Source organism: Bombus pyrosoma, linkage group LG8 (genome assembly GCF_014825855.1).
Source record: "Bombus pyrosoma isolate SC7728 linkage group LG8, ASM1482585v1, whole genome shotgun sequence".
NCBI classification, from domain to species: Eukaryota; Metazoa; Arthropoda; class Insecta; order Hymenoptera; family Apidae; genus Bombus; species Bombus pyrosoma.
The window spans coordinates 1,417,344-1,436,490 of NC_057777.1; the positions used below are offsets into that span (position 1 = coordinate 1,417,344).

The 19,147-nt window shown below is 36.5% G+C and overlaps 1 protein-coding gene across 5 annotated transcripts in view; it reads left to right on the forward strand.

The window, feature by feature from the left end:
• Nucleotides 1-18,925, forward strand: part of LOC122569990 (spondin-1) — a 26,672-nt gene extending 7,747 nt beyond the window's left edge. Inside the window, exons 2-17 of one of the 5 annotated variants that reach the window (XM_043731751.1) lie at nt 3-204; nt 9,986-10,229; nt 10,851-11,037; nt 11,914-12,078; nt 12,299-12,422; nt 12,598-12,728; nt 13,635-13,833; nt 13,964-14,126; nt 14,290-14,629; nt 15,688-15,892; nt 16,407-16,574; nt 16,885-17,007; nt 17,291-17,439; nt 17,584-17,662; nt 17,748-17,816; nt 17,951-18,925. In XM_043731751.1, coding sequence (XP_043587686.1) covers nt 3-204; nt 9,986-10,229; nt 10,851-11,037; nt 11,914-12,078; nt 12,299-12,422; nt 12,598-12,728; nt 13,635-13,833; nt 13,964-14,126; nt 14,290-14,629; nt 15,688-15,892; nt 16,407-16,574; nt 16,885-17,007; nt 17,291-17,439; nt 17,584-17,662; nt 17,748-17,816; nt 17,951-18,126 — 2,724 coding nt within the window. In that variant the 3' untranslated portion in view covers nt 18,127-18,925. Of the gene's footprint in view, nt 1-2; nt 205-3,139; nt 3,420-9,985; nt 10,230-10,850; nt 11,038-11,913; nt 12,079-12,298; nt 12,423-12,597; nt 12,729-13,634; nt 13,834-13,963; nt 14,127-14,289; nt 14,630-15,687; nt 15,893-16,406; nt 16,575-16,884; nt 17,008-17,290; nt 17,440-17,583; nt 17,663-17,747; nt 17,817-17,950 lie in introns of those variants that run through there. The other 4 variants (XM_043731752.1, XM_043731754.1, XM_043731753.1 and 1 more) reach the window with 4 other exon arrangements.
• The last annotated feature ends 222 nt before the right edge of the window (nt 18,926-19,147 follow it).

Consider the following 19,147-nt stretch of genomic DNA (forward strand, 5'->3'; position numbering starts at 1 on the left):
AGGGAATAAAAAGCTTAAGGGACGTCCGCAGCTTTTTGTTGCTGTTGGCTGCAGTAACGAGCACAAGTGCAACAAAATGTAGCAGACTCATAGACGGCACAACGATGCCTCGTTCCAGTGCGGAAGAGAAATACCACCTATTTATCACCTTGTTCAACCGATCGGATATGGTCTTCTCTTACATGCCAAATACCAAATACACTGGTAAGTATTTTATTAAGTGATTTTACTTTTACTTTTAAAAAGCTACGATGATACTCGATCAACACAGTGGCCAAACTGCCCGTTTTTAACGAGTTCGATCGTTCAGTTCGTTTTGTCCGACAGTATTCTGGAAGAAGCAATTAAGTGATATACACCTGGAATGTCGAGGGAATTGGGAAAAATTCATTCACGCATAGTTTGATCAAAACGCGAATCGACATCGAAATAACGAACTTTGTCGTGAGAAGTTAAGGTGGACTGGAATCGAGTCGCTTCGAAGTTTTAATTCTCTTCGCGACTACTTTGAGTAGTTGAATGGGCTCGCGGTCCGAAGAACCAGCTTGCAAATTACTGTTTATTCGACGATTGCGACGGGAAGATTACTCGAGCGCGATGTTTTCAAAAATAATTATTTGGATATTATAATTAACGGGCAGAGAAAGAGAAATTCTTTTATGCCACTTTATGGTATTTGCTAACATGTACAATTTTTGTTTAATTAATTATATCGTGAAATCTCTGCGAACAAATTTTTACCTAGAATTTGTTACGTTACACGCGATAAAAATAACGTACGAACGGAAACGGCAACGAACGAAAAGTGGAGAAATTTGTTTATACTTTGAACAATTAACGACCAGGAAACTCCAAGGCGAACGAGACCTTTCAACTTGTAATAACTACGATATATCATCGTAACTAATTCCATTAAAAAAAGGCACGTTTTTCTCTCGTGGCGATAAATAATGCCAACAACGCGATTTCAGTGAAAATTTAATACTCGCCGTATTCTCGTTCACCGTGAGCTATCAATCGTCTAGTCCTACCATTCGATATATCTCGAGCAAGAGCACTCCGTTCAACGTCTGAATAGACCTTCGAGAATAAAGGAAAGAAATTTCTCTCGAACTGCTTCCTTCCACCATAATGACGGCAATTATTGAAAAAAACCCAGGAACCTAGGACATATCGTCACCTTATGCGGGATACCGGCGGATTTAGGGCACACTGGCGATTCAACGCTCGTCGAGAACCGTCTTCCATAAGATAAAAAACAGGCGTGTAACTTGTGCAAGATGTGGATGTTCCGGTTTTTTAAATTTGACATCAAATCCGGGCTTCTTTCGCCAGGAAATTACAGGGATTTAGTCGAGAGCTTCGCGAATAGAAAATATTATATTTGCCGACCACAGGCGGAGACACGATAAGAAGTCACATTTCCTATCTTTCGCGTGAAAGCAGTTTTAAAATTCAAGCAAATTCATCGTCGATCGATTCCACGGTACGAACGTTATTTTCGTTCTCGATTATGTCATATTAAAACTCTTCTGTTTGGTTATAAAGTGACGTTAAAATTAAAGCAAAGAAGACCGCTTATATACGAAAAGAAACGTGCTTATCGTATTTTCCTCCTGCAATCTTCGTTTAACAGGGAAACGGATTTCTCTTGAGTAAAAATTCTATACCTTAGTTCTGTTCCATAAATAGAAGTTTTCGTAAACAAATCCACGGCCCACGATCATTAACTGGAACCTCGTTCCTCTCGAGAACTCCAGTTCTGCGTTATTCTACAACCGAAATCTCTATATCACCCAACACTCACAAACTCGGTAAAACCATCCTCCCCTACGAACTCACCTTCGCATCCCTTTTCTCCCATAAACTCCACCCCATTCTCTCTCTTCCATCCCTCCAGCTATCCCTCATCGCCTCTCCGGCCACATCTGTGTTCCATTCAATCTCTCACCAATCGCAATTATACCTCGCTTTCTGCATATTCTCATCCGTTACATCCGTCGACTAGGAACACCGGCTTTCTATCATCGCGCCTCTCCCAAAAAATCAACCAAATATGAAATACATCGACACGTTTCAATCCATTCTTCATTCGCAGTGGCCATGTCCGCGAGGTTCGCCGTCAATTACATACGATCGATCGCGAACCGTGTTCGCGTGTCTCCTCCGTGATTAATCGCTGGCGCGGGATCGTATTTAGTAGCGATCTCTCGGCAATGACGTTTTACGATTTGACAGGACTATTTTCCGTACGCTCGAATTAGCAAAATAGCCGAAATAAAGAATCGGCGAATTTTATACAATTTTTATTGATTTTCAGCGGTGAGTTTTTCGAGGATTCGAACGGTTTCTGACAAAGTTTCTCCGCTGTGTTATTCGCACCAGTAACGCTATACAGATTTATACCGGACAGGATTATATTTCGAACAATGTAATTAGCAAACTAGTCAGAGTGACTAATTCGCAATTTTTTCGTCGTACGCACTGGTAACGCCGTGCAATTTGACTGCTTTATATCTCTAATGGCCGGATCACACGCTCGTGTGCGTTGCATCATTAAAAATGTTAACCCGTCGAATAGCACAGCGTTATCGCAAACAACGCCACATCGTTCGTCCGCATCAGTCTTCATATTTTTAATAGCGAGACCTAATGTTCGTGTACACCGCGCCGTTAATACGGCAACTACCATCCATTAAAATGTAAAATTTACATGCAAGGAACTTAAAACCGAAACGAAAGGTGTATGTAAAAAAGACATAGGAACGAGTCTTCGTCCGTATATTTGGACAAAAATTATTGGGATCTGCGGAGACGTAAAGCGACTCGGTATAAATTTACAAAATTTCTAACATCAAGCAGTCCGCGGTAGCTGTAGCGGTAATCCGTTTTGTCTCAGTCATCGAGCGGAACACTGGATGCAATTATCGAAAACTAAACCGGTGAACGTGGACCGTAGACGCCCCACGGTTACTAACGCATGCAAATCCTACGAGTCGGTGAATTAATGCATTACGTAACAGTTTGGCCGCGAGCCAGGTGCCAAGTACACGCTCGTGGATGCAGTTCGACGAATGCACCGGGTGCAACCGGTGCACAGGTCGGAATCGCGAATGCGAATGGAGTCACATCGAATCAACTATAATGGCGCCGTGGAATCGGAGACGGATCGTTGAGAAGAGAATCGCGCGTGAATCCCCTTCAGATTTATCGAGTGTTTTCCTCCGCTTGCGCGAGCATTCTATCAGAGTTCGTGACTCGTAGCTGTAAATGTATCGTGGAAATCGGCATCGGGAGTATATAAAGGTCTTCATGGAAAAGTGGTGCAAGTGAATCTCTTTTTAGGAACGATTCCAGCGATATATGAGATCCAGATATTTTGTCATAAATTTATCGGACTTTACGATAGAGCGTGCATGGTAAAACGTTTGAAAATATCCAGGTTTCTCTGTTTTTAAACTTTTGCTTTATCGAATTTGTCGAATTAAAGTTTCGTCATCTATTACGTACTATGTTTTCTTCCAAACGTTTCGTTTTAACATTCGCGAGCTTGTTCGATGGATCGTTGGTGGTTTGAATAAGGGAAGTTTGACAATGGACAACGATAGCTTTTAATGGAATATCCCCGCTGTGAAAAATTCGAATTTCCTCGGAAACGTGCTCGAGGCAATCGTTGGCGATTTATAGTTCACAACTGTCCGACTCTGACAAAGCTCGATTTAGCTCACTCTTCTCTGAAATTATCACACTCTGACACGTACTTGCACGTCGTCGCTATCCAAAACTTCTTTGGCATTTCTACAGATCGCTCAGTGATACGCATCTCGCTCTAAAGGTTACTCTGCTTCTTCGTATAATTCAAGAGACATTTGTCGGTAATATTTAATAAAAAAAAATTGTTTTACAAAGTATTTTTAAGCATACGATATAGGATTCTCAAATTGTAAGCTCGCGTTCTTACGTTAAATTTTAAATTACGCTCGTGAAATATTACCTACTATTTGATCTTTTGATCTACTTAAATGAAATAGGAGCTAGTTCGTCCACTATGTTTGAATCATTTATTATAATACCATGAATCGTAGTACGATTTTAGGTTTCTAAATTTATGTCAGACAAAATTAAAGATATCTATCGTCTGAAACAAAATATTTCTTTCCGCAGTTATATAGAATATCCTATCTTTTCTTTATATATATATATAACATTTACGCTTACCAATGGTATAATTGATTGATACGTGCAAATATTTTTAATCTTTGAAAAAAATGGTATAACTTATTTATCCTTCGTTCATTAAATGTTTTAGTCTCCACTTTGAAAAAATTCACGTAGCCAGAATTCGATTTTTTTGCACACCTCTGCCATAAACCATGCATTGCCGTTTTTTTTTTTTTTTTTTTAATAAAACGCTAGAAAAACGCGTTGATAAATAAAATTCTCCTACCAGTTTTCGTACCTGTAAATAGTCATTTTCGAATATCAATTGTTTTTTAATCAAACACGTGCACCTCGCCATTTTGTTTCGATGATTTAATATCTACTCTCTCTCTCTCTCTCTCTCTCTCTCTCTCTTTGTGTTTCAAAAGCTACGAACAATATCATCAAAAAAGACTATCGCGTTACTAAAAAATTCGGAAAGTATAACAAACGATCGTAACGTTGAGAGTAGTTAACCGAGTTCAGGATGCTGCGAATTTGCGGAAAGAGGTTCCGTTTCCTTTTTCAACCTCGGAGCAATTTCAATTTAGTAGAAAAAGACAATAGTGTACAGAAAGCGGGGAATGTGTTTTATGGTCATCTCTCGAATTCAGTTTCTGTGTTTCTCTGGCGACAAAAAGACTAACGAATAATAAGGACGCAGTGCAAAGTCCTTCCATACCGCAATTAAAACCTTCCACTCTTTCTGTTTCGTTTGCAAAATATTAAGCGTTCACTCGCTTAACAGCAGGGTTTCGCACGCGTCACTTCCAAATTATTCACGATCAAAGAAACTTTAAAAATTTAATCAAAGCTGAAATTGTTCCGTTAATTAACGCCGTACTCGGAAAACGGCAAATAGTAGCTTGTGCTTAAACGAAGGCTTAACTCGCAAACTTATGCCCCAACAGGTTCTTACATACACCGTGCAGAAATCCTATCGAATCATAAAACAGAGAAAAAGTTATTTTTATTATTTATCGGCGCGTAAAGCTTCGCGTATACTTATTTTGTTTATTCGTATCCTCTACATTGCTTTCTTTATTGCACGTCGTAAGCGAAGGAGTCATAAATAATAACGAAAGCTTGCTTGTAATTTAACTGCCACGGCTAAATCTAATTACACGCTGTCGGACAGAGGGAAAGCCTTCAACCATTTAATTAAACTTTAAATACGGTAAAATGATAGAGAGCGATCGTTTCGTTAGATTATACGGTCATCGAGAAAAGTTATTTGCGATTACGTCTTCGTGCTGCTATTATTCTTCCCCCAGTCATTAAAGAGCTTACCCGATGTTGATCTGCTTGGATAAAACTGACGCGATTAATGAAACTTACTGGTTAATTCAATGGAAGCTGCTGGAGAATCGTAAATTTAAAAGGTGTGAGAAATTGGATGTTTTAAACGAAGTTGCTTCTTTCTGATGTTATCTTAAGTTTAATTATTATTTGATAATACGTATACGGGATAAAAGATGGACAAAATGTATCGATTCCTTTTAGAGATACAATAGTGTACGGTCCCAGTATATCAAGACAGTCATCTCACAAAGACAATTTTTGTACGGAGAAACACGATGCGGAAGAATCGTGGAATTCACATTGAAGAGGTTTTAATCGATCGAATAGAAAAAAGAATTGTAAAACGTCAGAAGAAAAGACAGCCTAGAGAGAAGGAAAAAAATAATGAAGCGAACTCACATTATCGGGAATTCGATTAAACCTTGTCGCGCAGACAACAAATCTCCTCGATTTACGTTCGAAGGGTTTCTAAAGACGTAAACGGAGAAGCAATAAAGCAGCGTGACAACTAAATTCTCGAGACATTGAATAGATTGCATGCTCCGCTGGTTCGAAAATTACTTGCGAAGGTAATCTGCCGTTTATTTTTCTTGTCTTCTTCGATATTTTTCTTTCGCTTACAACTGTTATGACGATAACGTACGTAACTATGTGATATTAAATATCGACGATTGTTACTTTAGCAGATTAAAGTTAGCAGATAAGTTACACAGGACGAAATTGAAAGAGATAAACGCATAGGTGTAATTTTGAAAATGAAAAATGTAGAGGAACAACGATGACAAAGCTAAGAAACCGAGTGTAACGTTCATGGAAAGACAGCACCTTAGAAGTGTTGCCGCTAATCACATTAACAGATTACAGAGTAGCACCTTAGGCGAGATTTTTTCCACGCGCAATTGCAAAATCGAGCAAGTTTCTTTCCTTTTGTTTCTGCGTGTCAGCGTGGGAAACACGATACACCGACGAAGGTTTCATTTAACTCTGTTTTCCCCCCTTTTTCCCAGTTAATTCTTCTAATTCAGGGTTATGAGAATGATCGTGAGAGTCATGTGTCACTGCTTGCTGGCGCAACTTTCAGTTTCGAGACTGGATTTATTTAACGTCATTGCGTCTAGACAGTGTTCAAGAAGAATTTATTCAACTCTCTCGCGGTATTCCACCTCTTTCAACTATTAAACATCGCTTTGGAATTTTCCACATTCAACGTTATTTTATAAGAAATAAGTGGTTCGTAAAAAAAGGATTCTGCGTGAATTTATCAAGATGTAATGTCTGATACGAAGCTGTACGATTAGAATGATTAAAAAAAAGTTAGAAGAGTTTCATAATTGAAATTGTTTTGTAATACGGTAACGACAATCGGTATATGCAAAGACTAACGCAGACGCAACCTAGACCTAACCCAGACCTGCTTATAGCAGACAGACTATAATCAGATTAAATTGTATTAAATTGTTGAAAGTAATCATTCAGTACCTCGTACCTCGTTCGCGATAATTATTATCGGGACCTGCGAACCTTGTACACTTTTCAAATTTTCTATAGTTCAAATTTTCGGAGCATCTAAAAATTCCGATACTTCAAAGACATTTCGATTTTCAAACGTTTCGTAATTTTTGCAGTTAAAAGCTCGCAGATTGTTTAGGATTTCCAAAGTTTCCGGATTTCTCGTTTCTAACAATTTGAAGAATTTTCATTCGTTTAAAGTTAAAGTCAATATCGAGAATAATTAAACGCGCATGTAATTACTTTGCCAATCGTGTACTGTGATTAGTACTGAGAAATATCCTGCCTGAAAAATTTAAGCTAATTATTTAACCTGAAATTTCCTAAGAGCTAAATTTGGCGTACTCAGAAATGTAGATAACAAGTTTCATGCTGATGACGCGGAATACTAAAAGGTTCTTGGAATTTCTGTCGTGCACGCTATTCCGTGGGCAATCACTTTTCCAAAATGACAATTATTTATAATTGCACGTACATATTTTGCAATTAAAAATATTACAATAAATATTTAAGTAATAACGTTACATATCGCCACACGCAGCATAATTTTTGCCCGCAATTACACTATTCTTTTAAATAGAAACGTGTACACATACATTTTTCGTAAGTCAAAATAGAATAATGGAAATAGCAAAAATTTATTTTACTTCGTGCAATTTTGTTTGCACGAAGGTGACTAAACCCCGGTTAACGAGCAAAATACGACGAGGAAGATACGTGCACGGCATTGCGTGAAAAATATTTGTGATCAACGTTTAAGTGACGACTGAGTTATTCAGTGAACTAGACGCAGTTTGCGAAGACCCGTAATACCGGAAGCCATAAATGCTCTAAACATCTGCGTGTTACGTCTCTGATGTATGCGCACGAGACGAAGTAAAATCGACTGGAAGGGAAAAGATAGTTTTGTATGTCTACAGGGTGCTTGCAAAGTCGTTCAAATTCATACAGAACCGAGAACTCGGCAAGTTGGCTGTCTCGTTGTAAACTCGCTACGATCGTCGATTTACATGCTAAAAGTTGCCGCTGACAATAGAATCTTTGTAATACCTGTCGATTAACGTAAATCTCATACATCTCTTTACGAAGAGACTTAAAACGATATTATTTTCTTTACTTTGGACAAAATTAGTTACTTATTTTTTATTAACAGAAAATTCTTTGATCATTTTTATCGAAAGAATTTATCGACAGCAGTTGCTACGACAATAATTTACATTTTATAATTCGTATTTTATAGCTAAAACATTTTATTTTACCGTTTCGTTAAATCGTCATTTTCACGCAGTTAACCGTAGGCTTCACTGTCACAGCGTTTTGTTCTTTATCGTTCGACGACGTTTTCAATGTCCCCACGCACGAATTATGTTTCGATAAAAATTCAAGCATGTAAAATTAGAAGCTTCGAAGTTCCGTAATTTTTACCCAAACGAGTTTTTCGTTTCAATGGCTTGCGATCAATCTGTTCGTCGCGCTAACCGAATCACATCGTATACACACCTACTATACAACGTTATTGCACGACTGTTTGACGCCTGTGTTGCACAAAATACAGACTGTTGAGCAAAGGTTCCGTGAGTAATTTGCACGAATGAGTCAAAGAAAACCAGTGCAATTGCTTCACTACCGCGATGCCTGCAACCAATTTAATTTTCCTCGATGCTGGATTGAAGGCATTAATTTTCCATTGCCAACAAATGTTCGTCAACGTTTAATTATCTAAAAGCGCTTGATCGAAATTTGTATTAATTCGTTATTTTCGAGGCTTTTGTAAAGAAAATATATGATTCTGTCCCTCTTCGTACTCATCTCTCCGGTAAAACACATTGCCAGATCAACGAATCGAACATTTTTGTTACTTTCCACTAATCGATGGTATTGAACAAATAGAATGAAATTTCGTAACGCCATTTAATAATTTTCCAATTTTTATTAATATTTATCCATCCGAAGAAAACTAGTTATTACCTAATAATCAGTCTAGCAATGAGTCGTAATTATTTATAAAATTAAATATTCATTAATCCCTTTTCGATTTCTTTTTCTAAATTATTCGAACGTTTGCAACGATATTACCTCGTCTGTCGCAAAAAAAAAAACAAACGATTGTTTCGGTAAAACAGCGGGAAGAATTTTGCATCGGAAAAGGTTTGTGCAAAATAATCGGACGAGTCGCGAGAGTGTGCAAACCGTGAGAATTTAATACGCTCTACAGAAATTTACACGAGACAGAGAATTTAACGTAGCAATAAAAAATATGTGCAGCTAGAATTCGGCGGTGCGTTACAACGTTGTTGTGACACGTGCAATAAAGTAAATATTTTCGACGAGGTAACCAATGTACATTCCTGCCTTGTAACAGAGACGTACGGCTGCTCGATTAGGGATAGGAAAATAATATATTTCGCAACAACGATATCCAAAATAAATATTCATAATGTACTTACTGTCCTCAAGAATAAAATGATTTTATCGCATGAAATTTTGAAGATCGGTGGTTCGTTATTGTATTTTGTTTGCTGGCAAACGCATATTCAAGCAAGATTCCATCCTGTCCACAAAGTCAGAACGACATTAGCTGGAAACGAATTTATCCGCATTCATCGTCGCAGAAAATTGTTCATTAGAAAGTCACGATCTCAATCCCCTCGATCATCGTCTACGAACTACTTCAGAAGATGAGACTTGCCGTAAATCACGTTACGATATCGATGCATAAAAAACAATTTGTGCCAATATCCATAGTTAGATGATTAGCCGGAAGAAACGTATGTAAGCAAAGGATGGTCACTTTGAATCTTAAAGATTTTTGGAGAACGAAAAGATTCACGATTTCCTGAAGTTTGTTAAAAGTAGGAAGAAAAGTAATTGCGATCGACGTGATACGAATCGTCGACCAAAATAAGAAAATCTCTTTGCGTGAAAGAGTTAAGAAGGAAGGAGGAAGAGGATGAAATGCAATTTTTTGTTTCAGTGACATTGCAAGCAGACAGTACGGATATCATGCCAAGAAAATTCACTAGGTTTTTGATATCCGCCGAGCCCGAAAATGAAGATGACACGGCAGAGAGTGGCATCTTCGATTTGCAAGACGAGTTGTTGACAACATACTCGGAAAGTTGTCCGAACGCCGTGGTGGAGACCTCGAAGATGTCCAAAGAAGAGATTTCTGTGGCCTGGACCAGCCCTTCCGAAGGTAGCGGTTGCATATTTATCAGGTGAAGGGACATTTTAATAACAAGCATGGAAAACGATAACGTATTTTTGCATGCAAATAGTAATGAATTTAATCATATCGATAAATTTGTATCTATCTCCTCTCATCGTTTATGTATCCTGTAATTTATTCGAATTTATAAAATGAAAATCAACGAGATACTGGTCTGTTTTGTATATACAGATCTTTTAATTAACGCTACGAAAGGAAATATCGCGCGTAATTTAATAAATACACGATTTAACAAACATTTTATCTTTCAATTTTACGTAACGAAAATTCTTCCTTCGTCAAAATTCTTTCTTATTCAGTGGAAAAGTATTTTTTCTTTTTTCACGATCAATCGGAAAACAAGAATTCTAAAATAGAACATTAAACGTTACACGATACCGCTAGTAGCAAGAATAGAACGATATTTCGTTATTTTTCTTTTTTTTTTTTTTTTCTTTGCACGATTTGGCAGACCGACCGAAAAATAAATCCGTCTTTCTACTTCGCATTGAATAGCATGCATTTAAACGCAAAGCTTGGCCCATTTCGGTAAACGCTGACATCTCGAATTAATGGAATCTCGGGGACGTGGGCCCGGTAACACGTGTTCTTCCACTTGTTTTTCTCATAGGGCAACGATATTGGAGACGCCAGATACATGGTACATGGATGATCAGAACTTAGTGGTAAAGATATGTCAAGACTCGAGAGCCGAGGCGGACGACCAGGGGCAGGTTCTGAAAAAGTGCTGCGCCTGCGACGAGGCGAAGTACGAAGTTACTTTCGAGGGACTTTGGTCTAGAAATACTCATCCCAAGGCACGTGAGAGCTTGTCAAATAAAATCGACAAACAGAAATGCATAGAATCGCTATCGATCTTCTTGTTTAAGCATCGACGTGTCTCTTCGATGAGAAACTCCTTCGTATGAGTAGCGAGAGCGAAGCAACTCCTTTTCCTTTTATTCTGACCTTCCTCTTTTTCGTCGAAACTTCTTTTCACTGAAATCGAAGCGGCGTGAATTAAGTGTACCGATCGATTGAAATAAGATTCTTGAAAAATTCGTATAAATGAAATTATCGTCTTGGTGAAAGGAAAAAGGATTAGTTCATTAGGACATTTAGACGTACGTTACACCGTGTAAGAAACAAATTACTTATTTTGAACTCATTTGAATTCATTTTCTGCGAAACCGTTGTACTAAAATAAAGAGTGTACGTTGATAAATTACGAGAAGTATCGAAACAAGTTGAAATTGGAGAGGAATTATTTCAATTCCAATTGGATTTCAATTCTTCATGCTAAATAAGGAGACTGGATGCTGTTTTATCGATGTCGCGGGGGACGCAGTTACTTTACGACGTGAAAATGGGTCGAAAGAAAGTTCGACAAAACTTTCTTTTAACTTGCGACGATGTGTGGCTCGGCTATATAACAACGTTATAGGAAAACGTTAGCCATAAATACAGGATCGCATCCGCGTACATTCGTTTCAACGATTTTCGATATTCGGTCAAATTGAAATGAGAGCCACTATTGTGATCAGATTCGTGCATTCAGCCGGTGATTATCGAAAAATTGAAACTAAAAACATACACTCGAACAGTTTTGTACGAACTATGCAATATGTTTTCTCTCTTTAATAAGACCTCTTAATGGGAAAATAATTTTGAATCGAATTTTTTCATTTTTCCAGGACTTTCCTAGTAAAGGATGGCTCATTCGATTTTCAGACGTAATTGGAGCATCGCATACGGTTGATTATAGATTTTGGAAATACGATGGTCTAGCTAGTCCTGGATTGCAACAACTGGCTGAACTTGGATCGACCAGGAAATTAGAATCCGAATTAAAGAGTCAAGTAAATATTATTTAACCAAGAACATTATATCATTTCTTTAGATTCGCTTTTGTCTATCATGAAAAGTTAACTGTAGCGGGGAATAAGGAGAGTTACAGTTACTTTACAGTCAAAATAAATTCTTTGTTTCGAATTATAAGAATTCGATTTTAGCGTAAATTTCTTTTCGTATTAATATTGACAGTAAATATCGATCTACGAATGATTTACTTTTTCACAGAGTAAAAAGATCCGAACTATAATTAAAGCCAGAGGAATAAGTTATCCCAATGTGACTGGGAAAACTTTTGCGGTATTCCGTGTTGATCGGGAACATCACCTGATGTCTTTGGTGTCGATGATCGGTAAGGAAATTTTGGAGAAAAATAATTCTCCCGATTTATACTTAGACAACGTGACGATTCTTGAAACTTAGAAATGCTTTACGAGTTCCACTGGAAAATTCTAGAAATTACGATGGATCAATTGAAGTTTTCTGAATTTCAATTAAAATATGAAATGTGAAAAATGACTTTTTAGATCCTTCGCCGGACTGGATCGTCGGAGTTTCAGGTTTGGAATTGTGCCTGGATAGTTGCACTTGGATCGAACACAAAGAACTGAATTTGTACCCTTACGATGCGGGCACTGATAATGGAATCACGTATTTGGTAAAAAGAAAAATTCCTTTCTCAAACGATTTAAATTCTACTTTACCAACTTTGTACGATATTATTATTTTCGCAAAAACATCCTCCAAACATTTTCTTGGTCCATTTCCGGCTCCATTCGGTTCAGTTCGATCGTTGCCAACGAGTAAAAACGAAAAGCAGCTCCCGATAAAAAGACAAATTACGAAGCGTAATGAAAAATTGCAAATGACAGGTAAAGACGAATAGGTTTTCGTTTACGATGGAAAATAGTTTCCCCTTTGGCGGAGAAAAGCCCAGACGTTTCAGCAGTTTTCGATGCCCAGCGGAAAAGATTCGTTTAGGGGGACGAAATCAATGTCAGCTGTCGATCGCAGAAAATCGCATAATAAATTCAAGCGCAGGTCTCGGGCCTAACAATCGACAATAGGGTTGCGGATCGCGTGAAAATCGCTGACGGCGTCGAAGTAATCGTGCCTGCGACACTTTCCTGGCCGACCAACGACTTTCCTCGTCGCGTCGCACCATTTTTGCTTTTCGATCCTTCGAAATCTATCGCTCAACGATGTCCTCGTGATTCCTCACGAAACAGAAATTTAAACGCATACAAATATCTTGAGCAATAATAAAGAGGCAAAAATAATTCATTAATTTCGAAGGAAACGAACGATAATAATAAAAGAAATTCATAAAACAAACAGATTTATAATGATAAAATGAATAAGTTGAAGAGGACGAGAACTGTTTGGAGGTTGACGAATGTGTTTGAACTGACTTGAATTATAATCCAATTATGTGAACTGTCTCGTGCTTAATTATCGATATCGTCGTTATTTGATATTTCTTGATAGGCGTAACTTAATTACTTTATATTGCAATTGCGTTTTATGTAGGCGGTAAAATGAAGGAGATTTCTTGCGTTTGCAGTCACCGGATTCGCCAACTGAGCCTCAAGAACCCATCCGTAGGATAACTTCGAGCTACCCAAACGACTCCAAGTCTCCTTTTTACGATCCTTCCGGTTTAGATATGAAACCGCTTGCCAGGCTTTACTTGAACCGGCAGAGGCTTTACGAGAAAGCCTGCAAGAATGCGTCAGAAGATGCGCCATCGTCCACAGATACGGGTAACTAACGGTAGTTTAAATAAACACGAACATAGAGAATATGCCTTTTTATTAGCTTTTTTTATTTCCTGCTCGAGGTGATCATTTTAACGAGGAAGTTTAATGAAAATATAATTTATAACGTACACAGGAGCCTGCAAAGTGACAACATGGCGCAACTGGACTGCATGTTCGACAGCGTGCGGTCGTGGCACTCAACTCAGACAAAGATATTACGAGAACGAAGCTGCAGCGGTCGCGAACAAGTGCAACGTCTCGCTAAGTGATAGGCGTCAATGTCTTGGACACGATTGGTAATTACCATGATTTTATGAAAACTCTCCTAGAGAAATCTGTATGATTCGGAATATTGAAACACGTTGCTATAGATATTCAAGAAGGTTTAGAAACTTGTAACAAATTCGTTTCGGATTATCTCTATGGCAAAGAAATAAAATTGAATAACGTTAAATATAGCAATGGAGAGCGAAGATCGGTGAAAGGATGCGGCGAGTCCGAAGTGCTACACGAATGGAGTGACTGGAGTGAATGCTCGACGACCTGCGGTCGCGGTATCAGGACCAGAACAAGGGCTTTCAAGAACAAGAAATATAAACAGTGCAAAGCATTCTATAGCGACCAACAACTTCAACAAACCGACCATTGCACGAATTCTGAGTGCGATGAAAAGAATGGAGAGGAGGTAAGCGAGATGTCTATCCAAAAGGAGGAGAATGATAGCAATGAGGACAATGATAACAAAGAAGATTACGAGGAAGACGAAGCAACGTTGGGTGGAATCGAGGAATGGTCGCAAGTACAGAATCCAATGATAGTTTACGAAAATTTACTAATTGCAAGCTAACTAGCAGAAACCTCGCAAAATGCGTGCACGTAACTTTCTGGCTATTGCCTCGTCGAGCGCGTGAAAATAAGACGTAGAACGAACTATCGTTTGACAATTGCGCTTGTTTATGTTATTATTAACAAATTATCGAACTTGGTCATCACAGAAATAATAATAATTACATTTGAAGATCATTTTATACAAGCTGCCCCGCGTAACATAGTATCTATACTAGTGCTACGTTATGCAGGACACTCTGTATATATACGAATCATTACTAACGAATTTCGAATTATTCAGAATAATCGTTCCACGCGCGAGTAACTATAAACCATACCTGCACCATTTCTCGCTGAACCATCCACTGGCATCCTCACGTAAGTCGAGCAATTTAATCACGAGAGAAAAGTGAAAAATCAACGATCAGTTAACTCTCCGTTTACAGAGTAAGTCAGAAGCAATGGATGAAATGAATAAGAAAGCTAGATAATCGATATTTCAACGAAACAAAATTGCTTTTGCCTTCTTTATAAAATAATGATCATTTCTCTTCTGCTTGCTCACAGTACTAGATTATTCATTTTATTTGTCACTTCATATTTCATTTAATAACGACATTTGTTAAATGTACTTTGTCACGCATATAGACTTATGGTTACGCACTGACATTCAACTTTTAATAAATGCAATCGACTAACGTTCACTATACGCGACACCATCTAGTTTATACATACGTTCCTTCCTGATGTTACAAAGTGACTAGCTTTTTCTTCTTTCGCCGTAACAGTTTAAAAAAGGATTTTAGATATTTATTAATAATAAATTAAGTTTTATTTCTAGAACTTTTTCTATTAAGAATTAATAGAACATAAAAAATTAGAATTGTTCATTAATGGGCATATTTAAAGATCAAATTCAATTAATTACTGGGACGTTAAAATCTTTTGAACCATGAGATTTACGAAGAAAGTTAAATAAGCCTAGATGATTAAAATCTAATTCATCCATCGTATTGATTTTCTAATTAGAAATGCATCGAAGAGCGTTACATGCAATGGTCCCTGTGGTCACCCTGCAGTTCTAGCTGCGGTAGCGGTACCCAAACGAGATTTAGAATGACCCATGAGAATTGGAAACGCCATGATGACGTGGATCCCACAGAATGCAGACACGAGGCGGTTCCCTGTCAAGCTAAAATTGCATCATGTAACTTCACGAAAGAAGAAGCAGAAGGTAAGACTGAACGATTTTCTATTCTAACCAAGAGCAAAATCAATTTTCATACATTACTAGATTGATACAAATCTTTGCGCGTTCATTCTATATTAGCTTTGAGAGACGTTAAAAGTCTAATGATATCCTATTAATACATGTCGCTGTAGAATGAAAGTCCTCTAATATTTAACTCGTTGCTATTTTAAAATATTTCGAAAAATCTCGTAGATGCCTAGCATAGGATGTTCTTATAATTTCCCAGTAACAAGTCCCAAGAACGGATTAGGACTTAACTTATTTTCCCTTGTTGAAAGGAAAAATCAAGATATAAAACCATCTTAATTCTCACAGAACTGTACCAAATTTTCCCATTACACTTTCATGTCATGCGGCATTTTTATAAACAAAGATTGAAATTATAAATCGTTATTTATAGAAGAAGCTAGTGAGAAAAGATTAAAGGGTAAATCGTAATAAAAATGATTTCAAAAATAAAGAAACAATTGTTGAGAGAATGTTGGACTGATTGCAGAATTTTGCAAGAAACCGAAGGAAGAAGGACGATGCAACGGTAACATTATTCGCTGGTATTTCGACAAAGAGAAGGGATGTAAATCGTTCAAGTATTCCGGCTGTGATGGGAATGAAAATAATTTTCCAACTGAACAAGATTGCAAAAAAGTTTGCGATAGCTATCAGAGTAAGTTTCCCTTTGTAATTCAGCCATCTCCTACATTTTTCTTTATTCAGAAATCCATCGACGATGGAAGTAAAACTTGTTCAGATGATAAGATAAAGTAATTTTGATACCATTGACAATTCATTGAAAATTCATTGATTTTGAATTCCTTTAAGGAAAGAAAACCATGCGTATTGTTCGAACGAACTCGTTTAGAGCTTCTGATGATTATCGAATATAGCAAATTTAATAATTCAAGTTTTGTGGCTTATGTTTTTTAACAAAATCTCCATTGTTATTCTGTGCACGCTTGCTTATCAAAAAAATATAGAAGATTTAAGGACTAACTTGTCAACTATGGCGAAAAACTATAAGGTATCCCTCAGCAGCGTTCTCAGCTATCACATACCTGCACAGGGGCAACGCAGTACGAAGACAAAGCGAGCACACCATGGTGATGCTACCTAACAAATTGCATTACTTCGTCTTGCAAATCGAATTACGAATCCCTTTGGCCCCAATTTCGAATATTATCAACAAAGAAAAGAAAGCCATAATTATGTTGCGTAATTTGATTGAAATTCAATATTTTTTGCTCGATGTGTTGTTAAGCAGTTAATTGCTCGCTTATTATCAGTATAAACATTAACGCAATTTAGTGACATTCTACCTTGAACCTGCTTGGTTTATAAATGTTTTTTACAATGTAGTAAACAATATGCAATATCTTCTTGCAGAGAAATTAAAATTCAGAGGTATAGAAGCAGACAGTCAAATGAAATCGTCTTATAATGCGGAAGATGTCGACTGTCAGGTATCCGAATGGAGTAGTTGGTCTAAGTGTACAGGATGTCGTGGATATAAAAATAGTACAAGAGAAATTAAGGTAAATAAATTTTTATAATCAGAAGGAAAATGAAAGTTAAATGTTCTTTTTATTTTATTCGATGAATAATTCGCACGAATCAATGTTTCCTATTTCCAACAGTTTCAAAAGCGTACGTAACTTCGTTTAATTTGAATAATATAGGTACCACATAGGGGTAAAGGTAAACGATGTCCAACAAAATTACATCGTAAAAGAAAATGTCGTAAAGATCCATTGTGTTGTAAGTACAATGAAGATGAAATAATTTAATCTAATTTAACATGTACTAACTACAGAAACTGATTAAATAAAAGTAAAATCCGTAGCCTTGCAAGCTGATGTTCCAAGGCGACGTATATACCGTGACCAAAGTTTGAAGGTAGAAGAAAATCAAAGTGAGTTTTGATTAATAAACATATTTTTTTAATATTCCATTGTTAAGGCCGTAGAGTTAATGATGCGGTTACCAGACGCAACTACTATTTCTGAGAAAATTTTTAAATCTTAATGCGATTATTGATGAAATTAGTTTCAGTTGACTGTAAAATGACACAATGGTCTAGATGGTCACGTTGTACAGCCACTTGCGGAGAAACAGCACAACACAGGACAAGAATAGTCAAAGTTCAACCCTTTGGTCCAAGAGGCAAACTTTGCCCTTCTCTGGTAGAGTACAGGAAATGTTATACAGGGAGATGTCCATAATAATGTTCATCCATACTTTTTACATATCCATTTTTTATTTTATTTCTTTGTCTTTAAATGCATTTTAATCTGAAATTTTATCTATGTATCATTAAATCAAGCATAATAGAGATTTGACATGAAATAGAGTTTTTGCAATTATAATACATAATAAAAGCTGTTATAAAATATTACAATCTCTTGGCGTGATATATTTTCCAAAAATTTACGGTACTATAAATAAGAACTGACAATCAATACCTATTAGATATCACCTAATTATATGTTACAATATTAGTTTTGAGGATGCTTGATGCATTGATACATAATATTTAAAAATCGAATTTGTTTAACTTTTTATCGCTTTTATTGCAAGATTTAAAATAAAAAAGTGTTCAAAACCGAAATTATATTCTGATAAACATGTTTGGAAGGTATATATGAATTAGCAGTAAATTAAATATGCATTGATAAAATTCCTTTATTTATAGATAAATAGAAAACATTTATGATAAATCAAATTAGTGTAATACAACGCACAAAATATCGTGCTACAATTCTTGTCAACCTTTTGTTTTAATTCTTTTCAGTTATTCAATATTGAAAAATAATAACGAATCGCTATGAACTACATGTATGGAATACTTCATATATATATGCATATGTGATATGAGTAATTGTAATATATAGTTACACAAATATCGCATATGAGTTTACATATAATGTAAGTAATTCTTTCAGTCAAAAAAAACCGCATTCCAATTATTCATAAAAATATGTTCAAAAAAAACAAATACAAAAAGAAAAATACAATTTATGCGAAAAAATATGTAGTAAATCGATATTTAAATTATTATTAAAAAAATGTACTGTTTTTCAAATATTTTAAAAGCCAATCTATGTATAGTAGCAATAAATATGTTTATCTGTACAAGTATTATTATAAAATATATATTTGTGGCATTTATTATATAAGATTTAAGAAAATATAGATCTCAGTTTAAGATCGAATATTTCAATTAGTGTTTATTAAAATTATATG